This window comes from Limulus polyphemus, unplaced genomic scaffold (genome assembly GCF_000517525.1).
Source record: "Limulus polyphemus unplaced genomic scaffold, Limulus_polyphemus-2.1.2 Scaffold3006, whole genome shotgun sequence".
NCBI lineage: Eukaryota > Metazoa > Arthropoda > Merostomata > Xiphosura > Limulidae > Limulus > Limulus polyphemus.
Genome location: NW_013668616.1, coordinates 46,089 through 68,776, shown reverse-complemented (window position 1 = coordinate 68,776; position 22,688 = coordinate 46,089). Strand labels below are relative to the sequence as shown.

Here is a 22,688-nt window from a genome sequence, read left to right as displayed (position 1 = left end):
ATAGGAAGAAAAGTATTTTTAATTTTAACTTTGCACACGACTATTCAAAACAAATACTCAATATATTAATGAACAAATCTTTATTCTATTTTATTAAAAATACTTCACTAAGAAATGTGAGTTTATGTATGTGAAAGACTTGTAATATTAACTGAAAAACTGCCAAATTTTTAGAAGATATACTAACTATATTGAGAGTTATAAGTATTAAATCTACAAAGGCTTTAGATGAGTACAAAAAGGTCACGTGGTCGGTCAAATTGACCAAGCCTGTATTGAAAGTGTTAATGGTATATTTTGCCATTCTTAATAAAATTTTTTTAGAAATGTTTAGATCACATTTGTATTGAACTGAATCAAATGGACAATCCCTCCATAAAAATACTAGCTAAAGGCTTGAGGTAATGTTCCATTTCTTTAAGGTTTACTTGACAATTTAATAAGACTTTTTATGAAAATCAGTAAAGTTTTTTAAGAATTTTAACTGATATCCACAAAAATTACAAATTTAGACTACACAGAAGATAAAACGGCTTTTAGTGTTCCTATACCACTTTTGACCAGCAAAATTTTTTTCACTTCTTAACATAGCATTTACAAGTCCTTTACAGACAGAAACAGCTTCAAGAATTCAACATTGCTTAAGAATTAAGACCTAACTTCATTACCCAACTAATTTTTGTAGTTTCCTCTTTATCCTACAAAAAAAAGTTTAAAATGTTTTAACATGTTCTTAAGAAAAACTTGGTTTAAAAAATACTTGTCCATATCAGTACTGAAAGAACAGTATGTAAGAAAGTTTTTATCAGGTTCAAGCATAATTTTATTATGCACTTTAAAAAATTACTCACTTGGCCCACAATACTGGATTTTCAGCTTGCTTCTTAGCAATCTAAAATAAAATGTAACAAATTAAGAACAAATATCTGATCATTTAATTTTAGGGTTAGTGTTCTTACTTTAACAATCACATTTGTTTTCTTCCTTTGGCATAATAAGATACATAATTCTAAAAACAATATTTTACATCTTAGAAATAAAAGTTTCTTTTCAAAATTTCTTAGTGTTATACAGTATAAACATACCACTTATACAAATGCATCTAGTGTGCAATCAAAATCACCAAAATAAACAAATGGATAGATACTCACTTCAATTTTTTGTACTTTTTTTTTGAAAGCACATTCATTATTATTAAAAAAAATTGGATAATTACATGATCTGTTCTTTAGGTCAACATTTGTTAAATATTAAAATTCATATATATTATGGTATGGATAAAAAAAAGCCTCACATCTAATTGGTAATAGGTACATAGCAAAAAGTTATTTAGTGCAATAAAAAAAAGTAATTATAAAAGACATCCGATAAACATCCACTACTTTCTTCTGTGAAGTTTCATTTAAAACTAATTCTGTCCATTCCTACATACGCAGTGCTACCACCTGCCTGGTATGTTACACATTCCTGTAATAAGTTTAAAAACACCTGAAATATAGATTTTATTGAACATTTTATTTGCCTATGCTTGTTATTTTCTGTTTCTAATTATCTTTAATGAATAAAGTATTAAAGCACACAATGCAAACCAAAACAGGGCTCAAGTTTAAGAACATTTCCAGGTTGTCCTTCACACAACCTGACCTGTATCAGAGGTTGTCTGGGAGGCTGTATTTGTTGTTCAAAAAAAATAAAAAAATAAATACACAGTCCCTCAAAAAATATCCAATTACGATAATATTGATGTTTTTATATCTATTTATTTCCAAAAAGTACAATTAATGTTTACTTGGCAATTTTGCATCGTTATTCAACGATTTTTTGACACCTTATTTCCTGAGAAGTTTTGTTACACTGGGAAAAATAAGCCCACACCATGCTAATATTACATAGTATCTTAAGGAAACAAACAGTCAATAACCTGTAAAACTTTTAAACTGAACAGCAAACTTGGTCTGCCCATAAATACAGCCTGTAGTATGATTAGACTTGCATCAGAACTCTCACACATACTACTATACCATAATACGTACACAATGTCTGAGCGGTGCACATGTACACATACATACCGCTAATATGTATTGTTGTTCATACTCATAGTTTGTATTGACTTGAAGAGAGGCAAACTGATCAAAATTTTCATAAAATTTTGTTTGCAGTTATCACTATTATGCTCTGCTTAATTCGTGTATTCTCCTGCTTTCCTAGTCTCGATTGGTCTTGTATGTCTAACATTAGCCTTAGGCCAATACGTGCATAATCGAAAGGGGGGGGGGTCAGTGTTTCAACTGTGATGATTAACGATGAAATTCTGAATTTCATTTTGTAAATTTGATCATTTTAATTCTGAAAGTTCATCAGTGAGAAGCTGAGACAGCCATTGTCGTAAGCATCTATACTAAAAATTAATCTCCCTAAATATTATTGTTATTGGCATTCATTTTCGTTGCAAATTCCCCACCACCCATATATATGCATAAAAACATTGCACAATACAATGTCTGATAATAATAGTTTCATTACTGATTAAGTATGTATACATATATATATATATATATATTACAATTTTTTTACATTGGTTAAATGTTGATTTAAATATTATAAATTTTTTACCATTAAAACTTGTGTACTTGAGGATGATCGCACCAGTGATTGAAACTTCGTACTTGTTTTAAATATAAATCTTACTTACTAAAAAATGCTGTAACTTGTAAAAAAAAAAAAAAAAATGTATGATAATGTAACTAACTGAGCTGTATAGACTGTACTGTGTTACCACACACAGCCATTTACACTCAGTTGTACTCCATACAAAATTTACATGCAGCTTGTCCATGATAGAAAGTTGAGTCACTAAAACTTTTTCAGCCCCTCTTGTACAAAGTACTATCTTTTTCACCAAAAAATGGCCCAAAAGATATTTTTGTGATGGTTCAAATTTTCAAGTTTGTAGTTAAAGAATTCTCCAATGATTCTGATCAAGGATCGTAGTGAACATTATGTGTGTAGTATGGGCATGGATAAGTGTACAGTAGACTACGATGCTATTATGAGTAAGGATCTGTTCGAGGGTGCTAGTCATCCGTCGGACAACACAAGTCTTTAAATTGGTCATCCAAGGAAATTTTTACTCCTCTTGGACATCCATTAAAATCGAGCTCTGCAAAAGTGAAACACTTTTACTGGTCAGCTGCACTGACCACTGGCTATGCAAGGAAGAACTAAACAGATTTTACTAAGATGTAATATGCTTAAATAATTAAAATTTAGAACAAACTTTAATAAAAATCAGCATTTATAGAAGCCATAAAAAACTTTTCTCTGAAAAAACTTAATTTTTATGACATTTTTATTGGTCCTGAAACTACTGAAGTTTACTCCTGAATTTTGTCAATCTGTATAAAACATTTTCTCTAATATTCATACTTGGAAGTGTGTTCAAAATGCTATCGCTCAACTATAGTTGTTTAACTCTTAAACTTTTATTGAACCATACAGGTAAGAAGTATATAAATTTGAAGCATGCCTCTAAAATGTTTACCTCTGCTAAATATTTTTAACAAAACCCATAAATATATGACCTGCAGTTGTATCTAATGTTTTAGGTTATACCTTTATTAGAGACATATCTTAAATTCAATAAATCTTCAATAAAAATAGAATAAAAAAAGGTGAGTCTGTTATTAATATAAATAGCAGTTTGACCACTACTTTGTTGTATTCCAACCATCCTATAAATTCTGATCTTTGGCAAAATACCTCATAAACAATGGATATAGCAGACATAGTGTGTTTGACATATTATTAAATTCATCTTTACATTCACTCAGAAATTATTATAATTACTTAATAAATTAAACATCCAGACTTATTTATACATATTTTTACAAAACATTGTCACTGGAAATCACAGAACAAATTGAAACTGACATAAAATACTTTTAAGTCTAATATAAAGTAAACAACTTTCTTCATAATATTCAAAATAAGGACAAAATAGATATCAAAACCACAAAAGTACCCTGCTGGCTGTTCGGATTTCCTGTTTGGTTCTTCTTGCCATAGGACTACTAGGCTGAACACCTAAGGTGTTTCCAACACGGAAGAAAGATTTAACTGGGTGTGTGTGGAAAAGTTGTGGATTTAAAGTTCCAAATTCTTGATAGCTAAATTCTGTACCATTTGGAAGACCAACAGGCTCGGGAGAAGCTATAAACACAGTCCTGTCACTCTGTTGATGTTCATCTGACTCCAGAAGTCGCTGCTGATCTGAAAGTTCACCAGCTAGGTCTACTCTGTCTGTACATTCATCAAAAAATGCTAAACTGACATTTTTGTCAGACACAAATGACCGCTCTTCAATAAATCTTATAAACATCTGAGTTTTGGTCATCAAATTGTAAAATCTATGATGTGTTTTGTCCCTGCTCTTCAAAAAACCTGCAGAATAAAAGAGTATTCAAACTGATTTATAATACACATTACTAAATCCCAAATTCTTTATGGGGTTAATCAAGACCTAAAAGACCAATACTACAACATGTAAATGTTTGAATGAATAATGCAAAATATCAATATCAAGGATAAATGAACAGTTTCATGTTACAATTTGAAGTCATTCTAGAAAGAAGAAAAAGGTAACTTGGATTTATTTTGTTTGTTTTTTTTGGTGGTTATTACCAACCTTGTATAGAGTTAAGTGTAGAAAATAACAGATAAAATATAAAGTTTTACTGAAAACTAACATTTGAAATGTATTTAGGAGGTTTTAGAGATTATGTAAATGAAATTTAAGATTTTTGAGATGAAGAAAAGTATTTTTTAATGAAAATCACTTTGTACTCAAGACTAGTAAAAGAAAAGACTCAATATATTAATGGACAAATCTTTGTTTAGCTTATTAAAAATACTTCACTAAAAATCTGATTTTTTGTATGTGAAACACTTACAACGTTTACTGAAAGTCTGCCAAATTTTGTAAAGATATACTTAATATATCAAAAGTTAGTAGTATCAAAACTATAACAACTTTAAATGATTACAAATTGGTTGATTAAATCGATCGAGCCTGTGTGGAGAGAGTGAACGTAAAAATACATGCCAAAATTACCGGGTAACTAAAGGCATAAAAATTGCAATCATTCTGACAAAATTTTTAAGCTATTTTAGTTTAGCAATGTACAAATAACAGCACCAAACAAACCTTGTCCATCAAAAAGAGAGCTTGGATCTGTTGCTCCAACAGTTGGAGCACAGGGAATAGGAAGAAGATATGATCGGAACCCTTTCAAAATAGCTGCCATAAAGCGAAGAAAAGCCTCCTGAATTTCTAGTTCCAGCTGATGCTACAGATAAAAAATCAATAATTAAAAAATCTTATTGATAAATGTTTATGAGCATATCCAGTTAGTTTCAGTTTCATATATACACAATCAAAAATTGTCAAACACACTCTTATTTCTAATCACGACACTTTTAAGAAGTAAAATCACAAATAAGTCACCACAATTTAGTTTTAAACACTAGCTTTCCTATGTACAAAAACTAAATAATTAGTTCTCTTTTAAACACACATGAATGTAAAATATTTTTTCATCAGTTGCCAGTAAGTCCCATATAATTTCTCTTTGTTCAGTTCTTCTTTAGAATTTAAAGCAATTTTTATACTCCAACTGTGAGTTAAAAACAATAAACTGTACATGCTTTAAACTATTAAACTTTTCTGCCCTTGTTTTTCCTCTAATGAAAACATATTAAGATGAAATTGTCTAGAACAATTATCTATAGATAATCAAAATATCAACAAAGACTGTAAAAGTACAAGGATTAAATCCTAATCTGGCTCTGTACCACATCCAGTTTAAGGCTATATTACAAAGTTCACATCTACATAGCTGCACTAATGTTAAAATTAATGCTTTATTAAAAATGTAGCTTTGAAAAAAAATGTTTACGTTTTAAAACATACACAACATTGCAAACACAGCTGACTGTCTGATAAATGACGACAGGAATATTCATTCACACAGTCACATAACATGTGGGATCCCAGAGCCACTGGCTGAAATTCTTTTTTCTAATAACTTGTAGTACATATATTTTTTCACAACTTGGATTACAAGTTATTTTTCCTGAAATACTTAGGAATAAAATTATACTGGTAGCTTATACGACACAATACAAAAATGGTATGAATGAAATCCTATTCTGATAAATTTTGAGTTTTGATGACATTTCATGTTTGAAATTAAGGATGAAAAGGTGTTCGAATACCATAGTTATAATGGATGTCTTAATACGAATTTTTTGAGCTCAAGAAACACATTTCCTATCATTTTTAAATTACAAAAAATATATCTTAATGAGCTAATTAGCACTTTTTGCAGCTGCAAGAAATAAGACAGATATGAAATCCAGTCCCAAAAGTTCCTAACAGGGTAAGTGAAATCCCCCCCCCCTAAAAAACTAAATTATTATCCCCTGGTGATAAATTACAATTATATTGTATGTTACTCGATCCTAAAGTACAATATTATTTATGACTAATATCAAACAGGTTTACTGGTGACTTTAGTTTCTACACTGAAGATAACTACACAAAAATATTGTGTGTTATCCCTATATTTCATTCTTACTAACAGATATTTGGTTTAAAAATAAATGTTATTTGCATGAGAAAAATTATCTAAAAAAAGGGTGAGCTGAAAAAGGAAAAGTGCTAAGTTAATGAGCTGATCAAAAAAACTACAGTAAGTTCAGTGGAACTAAGTGCATGGGGAAACTAGTCAATAAGATGAGTTCATGTGTATGGGTAAAATAACTGTAAATAGCTGATTTAAGAAAAATAATTTTGTTTTACACACAAGGCAAAGTGCAAAGAAGAAAAATAACCTTTTAACAGGATGAATTAGGTGTATGGGTAAAAAAAAATTAATATTAAAACTACATGTTGTCTTTGGATACTGTATAGGGAACTATAAAACTCTAAGCTAGGTGAATGAGGTTTGTTTTTGTTTATAGAAAAGTTACTAAACCTATCTGCCACTGTCCCTAACTTTGAACTGCCAACCACAGGGAATTGCTCATTCTCGGGATACTGTTTACCAATATAAAATTGGATTGATCATCACATTATAATACCCCCATGGCTAAAAGGGCACATATTTGGTGCTGAGTTTTAATACCACAAACCACAGATTGGTAGTTAAACATCCTAACCACATGGCCATGCCAGGTCAAGTGCATGAGGAAAACCTAAGCAAGAAGTTAAGTGCATTGGAAATTACACATAATTAACAAGTTAAAATATTAAAGCGTATAGGGAAAACTACCCAAGTAATAAGTTGAGATAACTGACGAGGAAAACACTTGAGTTAAAGGCACAGGAACAAGGTAACATTTACTTAAGAGTTTTTGTCACTTACAATTTACAAAACTATGGAGTTTTAACTGTCACAATGAGAAAAACAACAAATCAAGTTGTTCTGAAAACAAAAACAAAGAACAATGTCTTGATTAATTTGTATTAGAAACATGATTACTAACAAGAAATGTTATAAGTTGTAGCAGTTATACTAATTAAGGACAGTCCAAATATTAGAAACCAATGAATAAAGTATATATTACCATGTTTTGGCAAAATATAAGTATTGTAAAAAATTAAGCTTATAAAAAGACTCTTTGCTTTACTAACCAACATCTAAATACACCTCAAAGCTTGAAACTAAAGTAATACAAGTATAAACTTAATTCTTTATAAAAGACTCTTAGCTTTACTAACCAACATCTAAATACACCTCAAAGCTTGAAACTAAAGTAATACAAGTATAAACTTAATTCTTTATAAAAGACTCTTAGCTTTACTAACCAACATCTAAATACACCTCAAAGCTGGAAACTAAAGTAATACAAGTATAAACTTAATTCTTCATAGTGACAGAGCTAAACAATAATAAAAGATCACATATAAGTTTTTCTCTTGACTTCCTTCTGTACTAGTTTTTGCAGTGAGGTTGCTTAATTAAAAGAACAGACTTGCACATATAAACGATATAAAAAGAAAGAATTACAATGTAATTACAAAACAGAAGGAAACTAGTATGCAAGTTTAAAAACTTTGAAGCTCTATTTTTTTTTATAACTATGCTAAACAATCTGTATATGTAATGAATGGTCAATAAAGAAACAAAATAAATGATACGGTCTAAATGTAAATTAAATGAGTTAATGGGCAATCATTGTTTACAGTGTAAGTAACAAAGAAGTGTAATATATGTGCTTTCTAATTCTGTTACACTTTTAGTAACAATTGCACATGCTAGTCACAATACAGTTTTGTTCAACCAAGAGGCAACCACTATTATAGATAATATTAATATATTGTAATGCATGTACACAGTCTGCATTATGATCTTCAAACATATTCACTTTGTGAGGTAGAGTTCATTACTGACTAAAAGCTTAACAAGCTAACAAAACTGTCCTCTACAAAACACATAATTACTGAACCTCTATACTGAGAATTTCATCTCATGATATTAAACTTGAGTATCACATACAAGGATTTTGTCACAAGATTCCTAGTAGTTACTAATATGCTATGTCAAAAGGAGTTCATAGAATGTCACTAGCAGACAAGGATTTGCAATAAATCATATATATATTGCAAAACAATATCTGTATCCTGTAGTATTTCACATCACTGTTGTTTTTCTTTCAAACGCATATATTAACAGAACTGCAATTAAAGTATTGAACATCAACATAAAATAATATTGTTTGGCTCTAGATACATAAACAAAATGTTTAACACAGAAGCTAGGTATTGTAGTTTCAGGTTTTTATCATCAGTAAATCTGAGAATGCCACACAATAAACAACTATAAATTCACTAATAAATAACTTAAAAATTTTATTGAAAATCAGTTTTAGTTACCTCTATTTTCTTGATCTTGAAATCATGGTCTAAAGGGGTTGTCTTATATGAAGAACTTCCCTGTAAATTAGCTGCTGCTTTATGTGACCAACTCATTTTTCTCATTCTGTCATAAAGGACTTGAAGAGTGTTTCGAAGCACTCGAGCAGGTCTCTAACAAAATCATTCAATTATTACTTATATTATTAATGCTAAGAAAACATAAAAACTGATATTAGCAATAAAAGCAAATAAAGACTGATCTTTAATCTTTTGTGCTAAGAATTGAAATTCCTCTATATTCATATAAACATACATTAAGATGCGGAGAAATTTCAAGTTAAATTTCGAGAATACAACCCATTTGGTATAAATTCTTAATATAAGGCAACATTAGTAAGGAATACAATTATTACACTAAATAAGTATTGTAAAAAGTTTTCTACCATAAACCATTTAATTCTATATTGAATAATATAACTTCAAACTAATTATAAACATGGCTCTAATAGCACAGTATAGCAACTAACCTCCACCCTATGAAAACAAAGTAAGTTGTAAAAGTGTTTGTCAGTGTATTTGGATGCTACACTAATACACATTACTGGATTTAGGTGGGATAATTCCACATGGTTGCTATACTACAATACATTACTGGATTTAGGTGGGTTATTCCTACATGGCTGCTACACTAATACACCAATTAACCCACCTAAATCCAGTAATTTAATGTGTAGTAGCATAGCAGCTATGAGGAATTAACCCATCTAAATCCATTAATGTGTAGTAGCATAGCAGCGATGAGGAATTAACCCACCTAAATCCAGTAATGTGTAGTAGCATAGCAGCTATGAGGAATTAACCCACCTAAATCCAGTAATGTGTAGTAGCATAGCAGCTATGAGGAATTAACCCATCTAAATCCAGTAATGTGTAGTAGCATAGCAGCTGTGAGGAATTAACCCACCTAAATCCAGTAATGTGTAGTAGCATAGCAGCTATGAGGAATTAACCCACCTAAATCCAGTAATGTGTAGTAGCATAGCAGCTATGAGGAATTAACCCACCAAAATCCATTAATGTGTAGTAGCATAGCAGCCATGTGGTGGATTTTGGTGGGTTAATTCCTCATAGCTGCTATGCTACTACACATTTCTGGATTTTGGTGGGTTAATTCCTCATAGCTGCTATGCTACTACACATTACTGGATTTAGGTGGACTAATTCCATATTATGATATCTATTTGCCACCTAAGACTTTTGCTTGTTGATACAGGAGTTTGACCATTATGAAAACTGACATGCCAATTCAAGGCTATAAGTATTACATATCTCTGCTAGTAGCTAATATAATAATGATTTGTTTCATCAATTTTTTCCTGTTTCATCAGGAGTGACCATCTATATAAACCTACAACTGGCTACAGACAATAAATGATGGTTTAAGTAATAGGTTAGAGCATTCACATCTACTCATAACTTATATTTTAATTAATTTTCAGTGTAATATAGATAACGGTTAAATGCACCCTTATTGTTGTATTGTCCTACTACTACTATGCATATCTCTGCAACGATGCAAATTTTACTTTAATATATGGTTAGTAATTTAATTTCATAATCAAAAGGTTATGAGTTTCAATCTCTCATGCCTAGATGTTGTGTCCTTAAGCAAGAACTTTACCCCATATTTGCTTTAGTCTACCCAGCAGTGAAAATAAGTTCCAGTTAATAGCTGGGCTTTAACCTGTGATGGATTGGCATCTCATCCACAGAGGCACTGGTCTTACGTGCTTTACAGACAAGATGGATTAAGTAACTGAATCATCCCAAACAATTCCAACAAGATCAAGTTTTATACAAAATGTTTATAACACAGAGAGACAGACATTGCCAGTGAAGCAAGTTAGTGAAATATAAGTTCATCTAACTCTTTAATACTAACAAAAACTACGCTAATGACTAAATAAATACATTGCTTTCTAGTTCTTACACTCAAAAATGCTTGAGTGCTATACAATGTAAACCTACAATTATGATGGAACAAGCTGTATAATTATAATCATTCAAAACAAATTTACAGATGTAATATTATTATAAATTTGTAAGTTATTTCTAATGTTTAAATCAACATAATTTTATGCAAAAAAAGTGTATAATACAGTATGTTACCTTTGGAAGTAGTTTAGTATTCAAGCCTTTCTTTTCTTCAGGCCTATATGGCAAGAATATTGTATTACACAAGACTTAATTTCAACTTGAATTAACTTTTCTATACATTAAACGTAACATTTAAGAGTTTGGAACTAAAGTCATCTACTAATCATAACAGCAACAATAGTTTTATTTATTGAATCTGAACAACATATTTGTAACTTTGAACAATCTTTTATCATTGATTCAAAATAACTTTTTAAATACAGGATGATCACAATTATGTTAATAAAATTGTTTCCAAAAATAAATGGTACAAGTTTTTAAACAATTTCCATGTATTAATTCTTAACTACATTTATCTATAAATGTACCTGAGAATTAGTAACACTATCCAATTCATCCTTCCTAAACTCACACAACAATTAAATATATCCAACCAACAGGTACTTGATATACTGATGACTGTGTAACATAAAAATAATTTGTTCCCAGAAATATAATTAGAACAAAAGTAATGCAAAAGTAAATCTATTGAATGCATGACCATAAAGAAATAGTAGCAGTGATATAACTCACAACAGTTTATATGTAACAAATATGAACAGTTAATCTTTAAGCTCTCCTGAGGTAATTAAAAGTCTTTAATCTACACATAGAATAAGTACTCAAATAAAGATAACCTTCTTCAGGTATGGTTAGTAAAATACTGATAATGTGAATGTACAAAAAAGCAGTTAACTTACAAGAATATGTTATTAGTATCAAGGTCAACACAGGCAACATCATGAGGAGGATCACAGAGATCAAAATATCGTGAATCCACACCTGTAAAAAAAGGAGCTTTTAATGCCAAATAGAAAATTAAAGTAACGTTTTTATCACTTGGTCAAAATTTCACTGTTTATATCAAGAAGAAATATGCTGAATGAGCAAAAAGGTCTTCTGGTTAGCATGTTACAATAATAAAATTACACAAAAAAGTATGATTGCATTAAAAATTGAGAATAACATGCTACAATAAGTACAATTTAAACTACTAATTGTCAAGGCTTGTATCCATTATATTTTCTTTGGGAACTTTTGGAGACAAGAAAGTGAAAGTCCTACAAGACACTGGGTGCAGCAGTGAGAACTAGCCTAGTATCTTATGACCAGGTGACAGGCAAGGTACATCTGTGTATGCTGATTAATGGGACAGTGAGAAAGTTCCCCTAGCAAGAATGAAGGTCGACACTCCATACTATGTGGGAGACCTTGAGATCATGTGTATGAAGGCACTCATCTACAACTTGACAACTGGCAATATACCAATCTGTTGAAAAAGTACTTTACTTTGAGAGGGAAGAAGAAGACCTAATGGGTGCAGCTATTGAGGCACAAATGGACATTGCAGTTGTGGCTGTCATAGATGCAGAATCAGAATAAAGTGACTCTGTCACAGAAGACGAAGACCAACAAGACCTAAGACCACATACAAAGATGTCAACATCAATGATGAACTGACTGGCAAGCAGAAGAAGGAACTACAAGATCTACAGATCTGTCAGTATACAGATGTCTTCACAGATAGACCTGGTGAGACAGACCTTGTGCTACACAAAATGAAGAACACGACCAGATATCCAGTCAAGGTGAAGCCCTACCAGATGCCCTATGCAATGAGAGAACTGATCAAGCAAGAAATCAAGGCAATGTTAGAAGCTGGAATCATTGAGGCTACAAATTCAGTCTACTGTTCACCAGTGGTAGCCGTGAAGAAGGGGAATGGCTCAAACTGTTTCTCAATAGATTTCCAGAAGCTGAACCTTGTGATGAAGTTCGACTCTGAACCTATAGGCAACTCAGAGACTATCATGGTGAAACTAGACGGGGCCGAGTTCTTTACCAAGATCAACCTCACTAAAAGTTATTGACAGATCCCGATGAAGAAAGGATCTAAAGAGAAGACAGTCTTTGTGACACCAAATGGATGATACCAGTTCTAGAGGATGTCATTTGGGTTAGTCAACTCAGCAGCGACATTCATCTGCACAATGAGGAAGCTGTTGCACAAAACCACCAACATCAAGCATTATGTTGAGGACATTCTGACTCACACAGCTAGATGGGAAGAAACTCAGATAGTTGTTTAGGTGAGTGAAGGCAGCAGGTCTGACCATCTAAGTGCAACATCATTTATTCTGTGCTGGACTTTGTTGGGCACAAGGTGGTCAACCAACAGTTAGCCATGGAAAATGAGAAGCTGACTGTAATCAAGATGCACTACCCCCTATGACCAAGCAGCAAGTCAGATCCTTTCTGGGGTTAGCAGTATACTATAGGAAGTTTATCCTAAATTATGCTGAAGTTGCTGCACCACTGACTGGCCTGACCAAGAAAAGACAAACCAACAAGGTGAAGTGGGAATAACCACAACAAATGGAATTCAAGAAGCTAAAGAACATATTAGGAAGCTCGTCAATCCTTAGAATAGCAGACATCAAAACATCATTCATCATTCAGGCCAATGCCTCAGATCCTGGAATTGGAGCAGTACTTCTGCAAGACATGAAGACGGACTGTTTCCCATAATGTACGTCAGTAAAAAGATGTGGAGTAGTCAGAAGAACTACTCTGTGATTGAAAGTGTGTATCTGGCCATCACACTTGCCATTTGGAAATTCCAAACTACCTCGATGAAAATGAGTTCATCATCCAGATGGACCATCAGCCCCTTGAATATAAACAGAGGTGCAAAATTGACAGTGCAAAAATCATGAGGTGGGCATTGTACCTCTAGAACTACAGGTTTTCATTGAAGCCATCAAGGGGACAGCAAAGGGTGCAGACTGTATGAGTAGACTTTGTATATAGTATAACAAATATTGTAAATGCTTTTCTTGAAGAGGGGCTTATTGTTGGATATACATGACTGTTAAGTTAATATGAGTGTTATGATTTAGATGGTTTAAGTATAGTGAGAGTGTTAAAGTTAATTATTTTTAGAAGCAAGGGTTTATTACAGATTTGTTTATGTAACTGTGTGTACATACCATACAAACTTCAAAGTTTTTCTGATTGTTTCGATTGAGTATTATTACATCATAATATCTCATAGTGTGTAGAAAATTCTAGGCCTTAGTCAAGCTATAAATACACATACAAAATGATATATAGAGTAAGACAAAGTTAGATAGTTAGAAATAAAGATCAAGGCTGCTTGACTGTGAGTTTAGCCATAAAGAGCATATGGTGGTGATTTTTAAAGTGAAATTATCACAGATTGTGTTGTAACAACAGAGTAGAGAAGAATAACTCATCTTGTCAATTGGGTTCTAAAGTAACTGAACTAATCTGTGTGGACTTTGCTGAATATAGAGACAATTACTTAAAGCTCTGGATACAACTGTGACAAGCAACAGTGTAATGAGCATTTGTATATACATTTGAATTGTTTTAATATATTATTTTAAAAACAATTGGACTGTGTGCTGTTTGCTTACTATTGAAACTTATCACCAACAAGTCACAGGTACCTGCTGTAAATAATTCTGCCCATACATACATAACAACCTAACAGGAACCTAGGATATTTTGAAATGTTTTAACAGCTTTATTCGTTGAAAACTATAAATGTAAAAAAAAATTGAAGGGTGCATCAAAAAGTGAGAAAACAAGGTAGGAATGGGCATGGTATAACTTCCACTGTGCAATCTCACAAGGGAGCATGTCTAAAACATGAATACCTGAAATCATACTCAAAATGAATCCAAGTATTGAACACATCTTTGAGAAAATGGGCAATGAAGTCATATAAAATTAAAAAACATATATATAAATTATTAATGAGTCTATTGCAAAAATAAATATATCATATCTAAGGGGGAGCAAAAGGTTATGAAAACTGAGCCGAAACAATACCAAGGTTAAACTTTACTGGCCAGTAAATAATGAAGATGGTTAATTCTAGTCAAAGGCTGACCTGTACTAACAAAACAAATATCCATTAACAGGTTTTAAAATTCTTTTGAAAAAATAAATTTAAAAAACAAAGCTGAAAACAAATCAGCAATAATAAATACAGGGAAAAACAAATTCAGAATATCTTTACTTACAGGTTTACAAATGAAAATCACAGCTCTGCTCAGAATCACATGGTCTGTGACAAAAAATAATGTTTCATAGATGGGATATCAACTGAGATAGGTAATCATTAAAGTAACTTTGTGGTGAATACAAGCCTCAATGAGGTAGCAAGTATTTTTGTTGTTCATTTCTGGTATTTTTTAATTCTTATACTATTATTAATAAAACTAGTATCATTATATTTCTGATACTTTTGTGTTTAGGAATTTTTAAAAATGAAAAAAGATTCTTAAAGAGCAAAAAAAGTGTGTTAAAGAGAAATTCTATAATCAATAAAAGATGCATAATGATAGAAAAATATTGTGTTAAAAATTTTTGAAAATTCAGTGCTACAAATGAAAATTCTGATATTTTGTTCTTCAATCATTCAAGTTGAAACTAGATATTCCATTTTTATATCAACTGGTACAACTTATAACTGGATATATAAACATATAACTCACCAACAATATATGGAAGAGGAGCATTTAGAACATCTGACAATCCCAGTGGACAGAGAGGAATGTACGGACATTGCCAGTGAAATGGAAATATCAACTGAAAATAAAACAAATGTATACAAGAAAACTTCATAATCATATAAAGATAACTGTCAAATTCAGAACACCAATCTTTATACAAAAAAATTAAATAAATAAACCATCAAGAAATAATTAAATGTAAATTTTGGTGTTCCAATATGGAGTTCTTATCACAATGACATCATGGCAAACATCACCTTTAGTGCATGAAATATTTCATTAAACTACTGGAGAAATATCTTAAAAGTATTAACGTATTTCTACTCATACAATGTTGAAATTCATAACAGAAACTTTCTAATTAGGCAAGAAATTACTTTAACATTCAGTATACCATTTCTGATTAATTGACAAACAGCAAGAAAGCAAGTAGCTAGATGATTGCTTCAGGATCAACATGCTATTATGCATAGCGACGTCAACCAATGAGGATGGTAAAATATAAAATTTTATAACAAAAATTAAATTATATAATACAAGTTTTTGATATTTCCAATTAATTTAAACTTATTTTACAACATTAACATAATTTTTTATTTCTTCATATTACCCAAACACACACACACTAAGGCTTTACATAATTACATTTCAATGGAATCAATAAGTGTTTCAAGAAATGATACAGGATTAGTATGTTTTAAAGTTATTGGACTTAAAAATGTTATTACTCTGAAGAGGTTTCCATCATTAGAAGTTAAAAAAATATACCGTAACTACTGCTTCAGCAACACTTGTTAGTACATCTGGACGGAGAGAATGAAACAGGATCTTCTGTTCCGTCAAAACAAACAGCAAAACATTGAGACAATTATCGGCACCAAGATTTCTCAGCAGCTGGATGAATGAAGCTCCACTGTCAAAACACAAGTCACTTTAATCGAAAATTACACTAATAACACCATCAGGCCTAACAATTTCAGAATATCATACATTTATGACTTAACTTGATTAGAAAGCAGAACTTACAGGTGAAATGTTTTTTTACAGTTGTTTCCTTTAGATGATGTTTAGCATCATAAAAACTTATTATGTATTACAAACATTTTCTCAAGAATTAAAATTATTCTGTGTATTTTAATAACAGTAAAAAAACCGCTAGATGAAAATGCAAATTTAACTTCAACCAAAATTTTATCCATTACAGAAAAAAAGGATGCTTTTGATAGAAACTGTAAAAATTATAAGCATTCATACATTTTGATTGCAGAATTACCAAAACAGAACAGCTGCAAAATATAATTAACTTTATGATAAATCCGACTGCCAAATCCGTACATTTAAACTATCCCCTTTTTTATTATACCTCCTAAATGAGCATCTCTGCTACAGATAGCTGATTAGGAAGCAAGGTTAAAGCATTCAGTTTACCTCTCTATACTGTAGTAATATTTCTCATTTTATCAGGAAGCACATGGAATAAAAATATTCCAAAAACATTGTAATTAGAAATTCCTAAATAATTCTAAAAACTAGTCCACTTTTGTACAAGTAAGATACAAGCCCAACAGACTGTAATTTGTTTTTAAGAAGCAAGCACAAAAAATATTGTCAGAAAAATAATTTTAAATCTATAACAATTTGCAAAAAATTAAAAACTAATAATTAAAACAGTAATACTCATGTATGGTTAAAAAGTAAGATTAAGAAAAACATTACTGATACTGCAAAGGGATACAGAAAAAGAGCAAGATTTGGAAAACCAAAAAAGGTTTTCTGTAACTCAATACATTAAAGGAAAGTAAAAAGACTAGCATTTGAAGAAGTCAAAAACCTAACGTTGCTAAAATTAGTAAAAAGTCCAGTGCTACAAATGATTACTACACTTCTTAAAAATTTTAAAAACCACAGCTTATCATGATAAAGAAATTTTAGAGTAAAAGCGCAGAGAGCAAAAATACATACATATGTGACATGGGTGATATAGCTTAATTACCAAAAACACAATTCAAAAATACAATAGTTTTCACTGTACAATACAGCTACAAACAACTGATTTTTCCAAAGATGAGAAGGGAAGAAAATTCACAACAAATTAAAACATGATATCTTTTCAATGGAGAAGTAACAAAACAATGGATTTAATAGATGGCCATGTGCAATTCAGTATTTTGTTTTTGAATGGAATATTTTTGGCACAGCTAACTTTTCGTTGCTGTCATACAGATCAAAAGAACTTTTGTTGGCACTCTTAAGATCACACGACAAGTCAGAATACCATCTATATCGAAACATTTCAAAAGTGGAAATAAATTTGTGTCTGTTTTTGAATTTCATGCAAAGCTACACGAGGGCTATCTGCATTAGCTGTCCCTAATTTAGACGTGTAAGACTAGAGGGAAGGCAGATAGTCATCACCACCTACCACCAACTCTTGGACTACTCTTTTACTAATGAATAGTGGGATTGACCATCACATTATAATGCCCCACGGCTGAAAGGGTGAGCATGTTTGGCAGGACGGGGATTTCAACCCATAACCCTCAGATTGCGAGTCGAGCGCCCTAACCACCTGGCCATGCTGGGCCAAAATTTGTGTCTGACTAAATGAATGGGAACAGTGGCAAGCTGTACTTGAAAAGACTTATTGCTTTGATCACTCTTTGCAAAAGTCATGAAAAGCTCTTTACACCTAGAATTAGAAATTTCCTGAAAATTTATTAGTTGCCCACTTTTTTCTCCTATCAGAATCTGTAGAAGTTAAAACTGAAGGGGTGGGGTGGGGATAAATGATAAGTCCAGGATGGTTAAATTCTCAGCTTTGGACCTGATGAAATCCAACAACCTTCTAAATTTCAACATTCATAGAAACAATAATTATGATGCTATTTGTCTTTTACTTGATTAAAAACTTATATCAAATAAGTGTTCAAGATGCAGACTCTAGATCTGTTATTCATCTTTGCAATTTATATTAAGATATAGTGTTGTGCAAATATTAATAAGCAGGAAATAGAATCACAATATAATAAAAGTCAAATTCCAAATAATTTCAAACAAAAATGTTTAGTATACAAAAAAATGTCAGTTAGTCTCTGGATTAAATTCTGATATCTTATTTAGCTCACTGCTAACAACATCATATGTAATAAATATTGAAAATGCAGCAGAAATTTAAGTATCATTAACAGAACAAACTCTATGGAAAGCCTGAAAATGTTCCTGAATTTCCAAAAACATAACGGCTATATTTTTTTTTTTATAAAAGCTGTTTTATATACAATATACTATGATTTGTTTGTTTTTGGATTTTGCACAATGCTACAAGGGCTATATGTGCTATCTATCCTTAATTTAGCAGTAATAGACTAGAGAGAAGGCAGCTAGTCAACATCACCCACCATTAACTCTTGGGCTACTCTTTTACCAATGACTAGTGGGATTGATTTTCACATTATAGCATCCACACATCTGAAAATTCAAGCATGTTCGGTGACAGGGAATCGAACCCATGACAATGGATTGTGTGTCAAGCACCCTAACTACCAGGTCATGTCAAACCATACACTGTGAATCCATATGTCTGTAATAACATTGTGTGTTATACTTTTATTACTTCAATATTTTGAATCATTAAAGAGAGATTTTTTTTTATATAACATAATGATTGGTGAAGTCTACAGGATTATGAAACTTTAGGTCTATATGAAATCTCAAAGCCAGTAGAATATGAAAATGCTAGAATGAATGACTTAGTTAGTTAACACTCTTGCTATGGGCATTCTTTTCTGTGTATGTCATGAGGTTTTACAGAGTATATGAATAAACTTGACATAAAAACACAGCTAATAATACAAATTTGATCATTATATAAGTTTTAAGTTCTTCATTTTATAAGACAAATATTTAAAAGTATCCTCAATTTCCCCTTTTATGAGAATTGTGACATTTGCTCTCTAGGCATCCCTTCTTCTCTAGTTTATGTACCACACCTCCAAGAAGTACAAAATTTAGCATAAATTATTCAATATAGTGTTGTCATCACTCAGACAAAGCATAGTTTTATAGCCTTCAAATAGAAAATCAGACCCCATCTGTCCTATCCTTTCTTTATAAGATTGCCAATAGTTCTCTCTGATGTTTAATACTATATTATTTATAACTAATAGAAAGCCAACGTTTTAATCTATTAAGTGATATTTTATATTACATTGTTTTCTGATTTTTTGTTTACAAATGATACTTAATGCCTACTGAAACTTTCAAAATTTCATGAAAATACACAAAACATGTTATAGTATGGAAACATACAAGAAGTTATAGTATGGAAATTCTAAAGGTCAATTTGGGGTTAATTTACACTAGGTCAAATTGACTGAGCCAGTAATAAAAGTGTTAACCCTATAAGACCCAGCTACAAATTGTATTCGTAGCTAAAGTCGCTCTCATCATATTTTGTTTAAAAATTAATCTAGTGGATGAAATTGTTTAAAATTTAACAAGAACATTCCTAAAAGTTTGTAGTTACAGAAAAATAAGATATTAACTTTTGATTCTTTCTACTATTTCTAATAAAAAATGTTGTTATTTAATGTAGTTATTTGCATACAAATTCTGAATAGTTCACCTGAAAGGTAATTTTCATTTTGACTATAAAAATAGTATTTATTATCTTACAGTTTTCACACTTCCTTTGCACAACCTCTAGAACCTCCTAAATGAATATCAAAAGTTTCTTTAAGGTAAATGTTTATATTTTATTTTCCACTTTCTCTCCTATATCACTAACTCTACCTATTATCTTCAATGTACACAGCAATGAAATGTTTAAAATTAAGAAATTGAAATATGTACATATTTTTTAGCTCTTCATAAATTCTTTTTAAACTTATTGTTTTCATATGCATAATTTCTCATCTTTATATTTTCACTTATAGTCCATTTTAATTTTCCTTTCCAATTCTTTGTCTTTTAATATTTATGATGATACATCAACTTAAACTTATGCCCATGGAGATTTATTATTATTATACAGCGACTCCAGCACAGAGACTAGTTTCACCAATGCTTTGCACACATGAATGATGCCTTCTCTTTATACCCTTTTACAATCCAGATGACAACAAGTTAAACTTATAAAAAATCATTAAACCTTTCAAATATGATTTTTAAAACAGAAATAATATATTATTAACTAAAATATAAAAGTAAGACCTAAATACAATTTAACTATCTCTCTAATTATAGCACATTTAGGTAAGAAACCACCATAAGTGCTATAGTCAATCAAGCAGACAACAATAGTAATGGCAGTTACGTGTATATTTTGAGGAAAAATATGAGCCAATTTCAAATCACCCATTAGTGGAGTACAGTGTAAACTGAGCTCTTCCCAACAAATATATACACTTGTGTATACTACATACATGTACCTTGTAGATCTCGAGGCAAATTATAGAATGTGGGCATGGCACCCATCAATGGTTAGAAAATTTATAGCTGTTTCCCACACAAAGCAGCTACAGACTTTAGATATCATGTGTCAATTAGGTCAAACAAACATACTTTACATCTACATACTTACGTACATTGCCACCTTATGTGGCTAAGAGTGAACTGCTGCTAAAGTCAAGATTTTTCATAGTGCGTGGATCATATGTCATGAAAACTGCAGTTTAAGTTTTTTTTTTTAAAGTTTCCTTTGAAACAAAGGAATTATAACTTTGATAACATAAAAATTCTAATTATAAAATACATTATACTGTTAATTTCATTGACATATATTGCTAGTAAAGTGCTTTAATTAAATTAATTAAATTTTGAATATAATGCAGTACCATATGCAGAGGAATTTAAAAATGAAGTCGGGGTCCACAAGGTTAATCAGTTCAGTATCAGTTAGTGAGTTAGATGGTGAGAATTAAAGATAATGTTCATCTATGACTTAGTTAAAAAACTAGTCATTGAGTAAGACTGTGTGTTTGTTATTGATCCATCCATCCGATTCTTGATAGTTGTTTTAGTTTAAGATCACTCAGGCCCTTCAGGGCCTGACAGATAACCAGGTTTGGTCAGAAACTTTTGTTTCTCTTCACCCTATTTCACAAGAAATGAATAAGGGCTTTCAAGAAATTTTTGGATCTGTGAAATGCGTGCTGATGACTTATTTGAGCCTGATCCTCTTAACCTATTGCATATCAACTTCTTTATCATGGGACAGTGATATTATTACTGACTGTTGTCACTGACATTCTTAGTTGTGGCTGTAGAGGAACACTGTGAAGGTGCCAAGATGAACACAACAAGTATGAGAGAACAGAAGACAAGTGAAGCTGTTAACACCACATGATGTGTTGCCTAGCTGGGTCAATGGCATAGACTGGAAAATGGTGATGGTATGAGCCAAAAGGCTAAACCAAGCAGACCAGTTTCAACATTGCAGAAACTTAAATGTTTCTGGCTAAGCTGTTAGAATTTTTTTGACAAGATAAATGACACTTTGATTTTATATTTAGGAAATTGAATATTTGAATTAGGTATATCATTAGTCTTGGAATTTTTGTTGAAACATTGTTTCTGAAGCTAGGCCTACCAGTAAACATAGCCTGTAGCTTGTATAGAACCTTATTGATAAAATAAATAAATTTATTATTGGTACGTGAACTGGACTAGGTATATTAGGTATATCATTAGTCTTGGAATTTTTGTTGAAACATTGTTTCTGAAGCTAGGCCTACCAGTAAACATAGCCTGTAGCTTGTATAGAACCTTATTGATAAAATAAATAAATTTATTATTGGTACGTGAACTGGACTTCGCATTATCTTTTACCAAATAATTCAAAAGAATTCCCAACAATACATGTTACAAGAAGTTATACTTTTCTACCAGTAAAACAATCAGGATGATAAAGAAATGTTGCTATTTCCATACAGTAATGCCAATTAGCCCTATCGGCATGGGTACCCTTTACTGGGCATGACACAAGATTTTAGTGTCTTACATTCAAAATTTTATTAAACTACTTTTTAATT

General features: G+C 31.2%; 1 protein-coding gene across 3 annotated transcripts in view; it reads right to left on the bottom strand.

Annotated features, from left to right (window-relative positions):
• The window catches only part of LOC106468432 (DENN domain-containing protein 4C-like), a 115,834-nt gene that overhangs the window by 62,507 nt on the left and 30,639 nt on the right, over window positions 1–22,688 (bottom strand). For all 3 annotated transcript variants that reach the window (XM_022396764.1, XM_022396765.1, XM_022396766.1), the window contains 8 exons: window positions 16,426–16,570; window positions 15,640–15,733; window positions 11,815–11,896; window positions 11,087–11,129; window positions 8,936–9,088; window positions 5,204–5,345; window positions 4,022–4,440; window positions 852–892 (listed from right to left, as the gene is read on the bottom strand). In XM_022396764.1, the coding sequence (XP_022252472.1) occupies window positions 852–892; window positions 4,022–4,440; window positions 5,204–5,345; window positions 8,936–9,088; window positions 11,087–11,129; window positions 11,815–11,896; window positions 15,640–15,733; window positions 16,426–16,570 (1,119 nt within the window). The remainder of the gene's footprint in view (window positions 1–851; window positions 893–4,021; window positions 4,441–5,203; window positions 5,346–8,935; window positions 9,089–11,086; window positions 11,130–11,814; window positions 11,897–15,639; window positions 15,734–16,425; window positions 16,571–22,688) is intronic.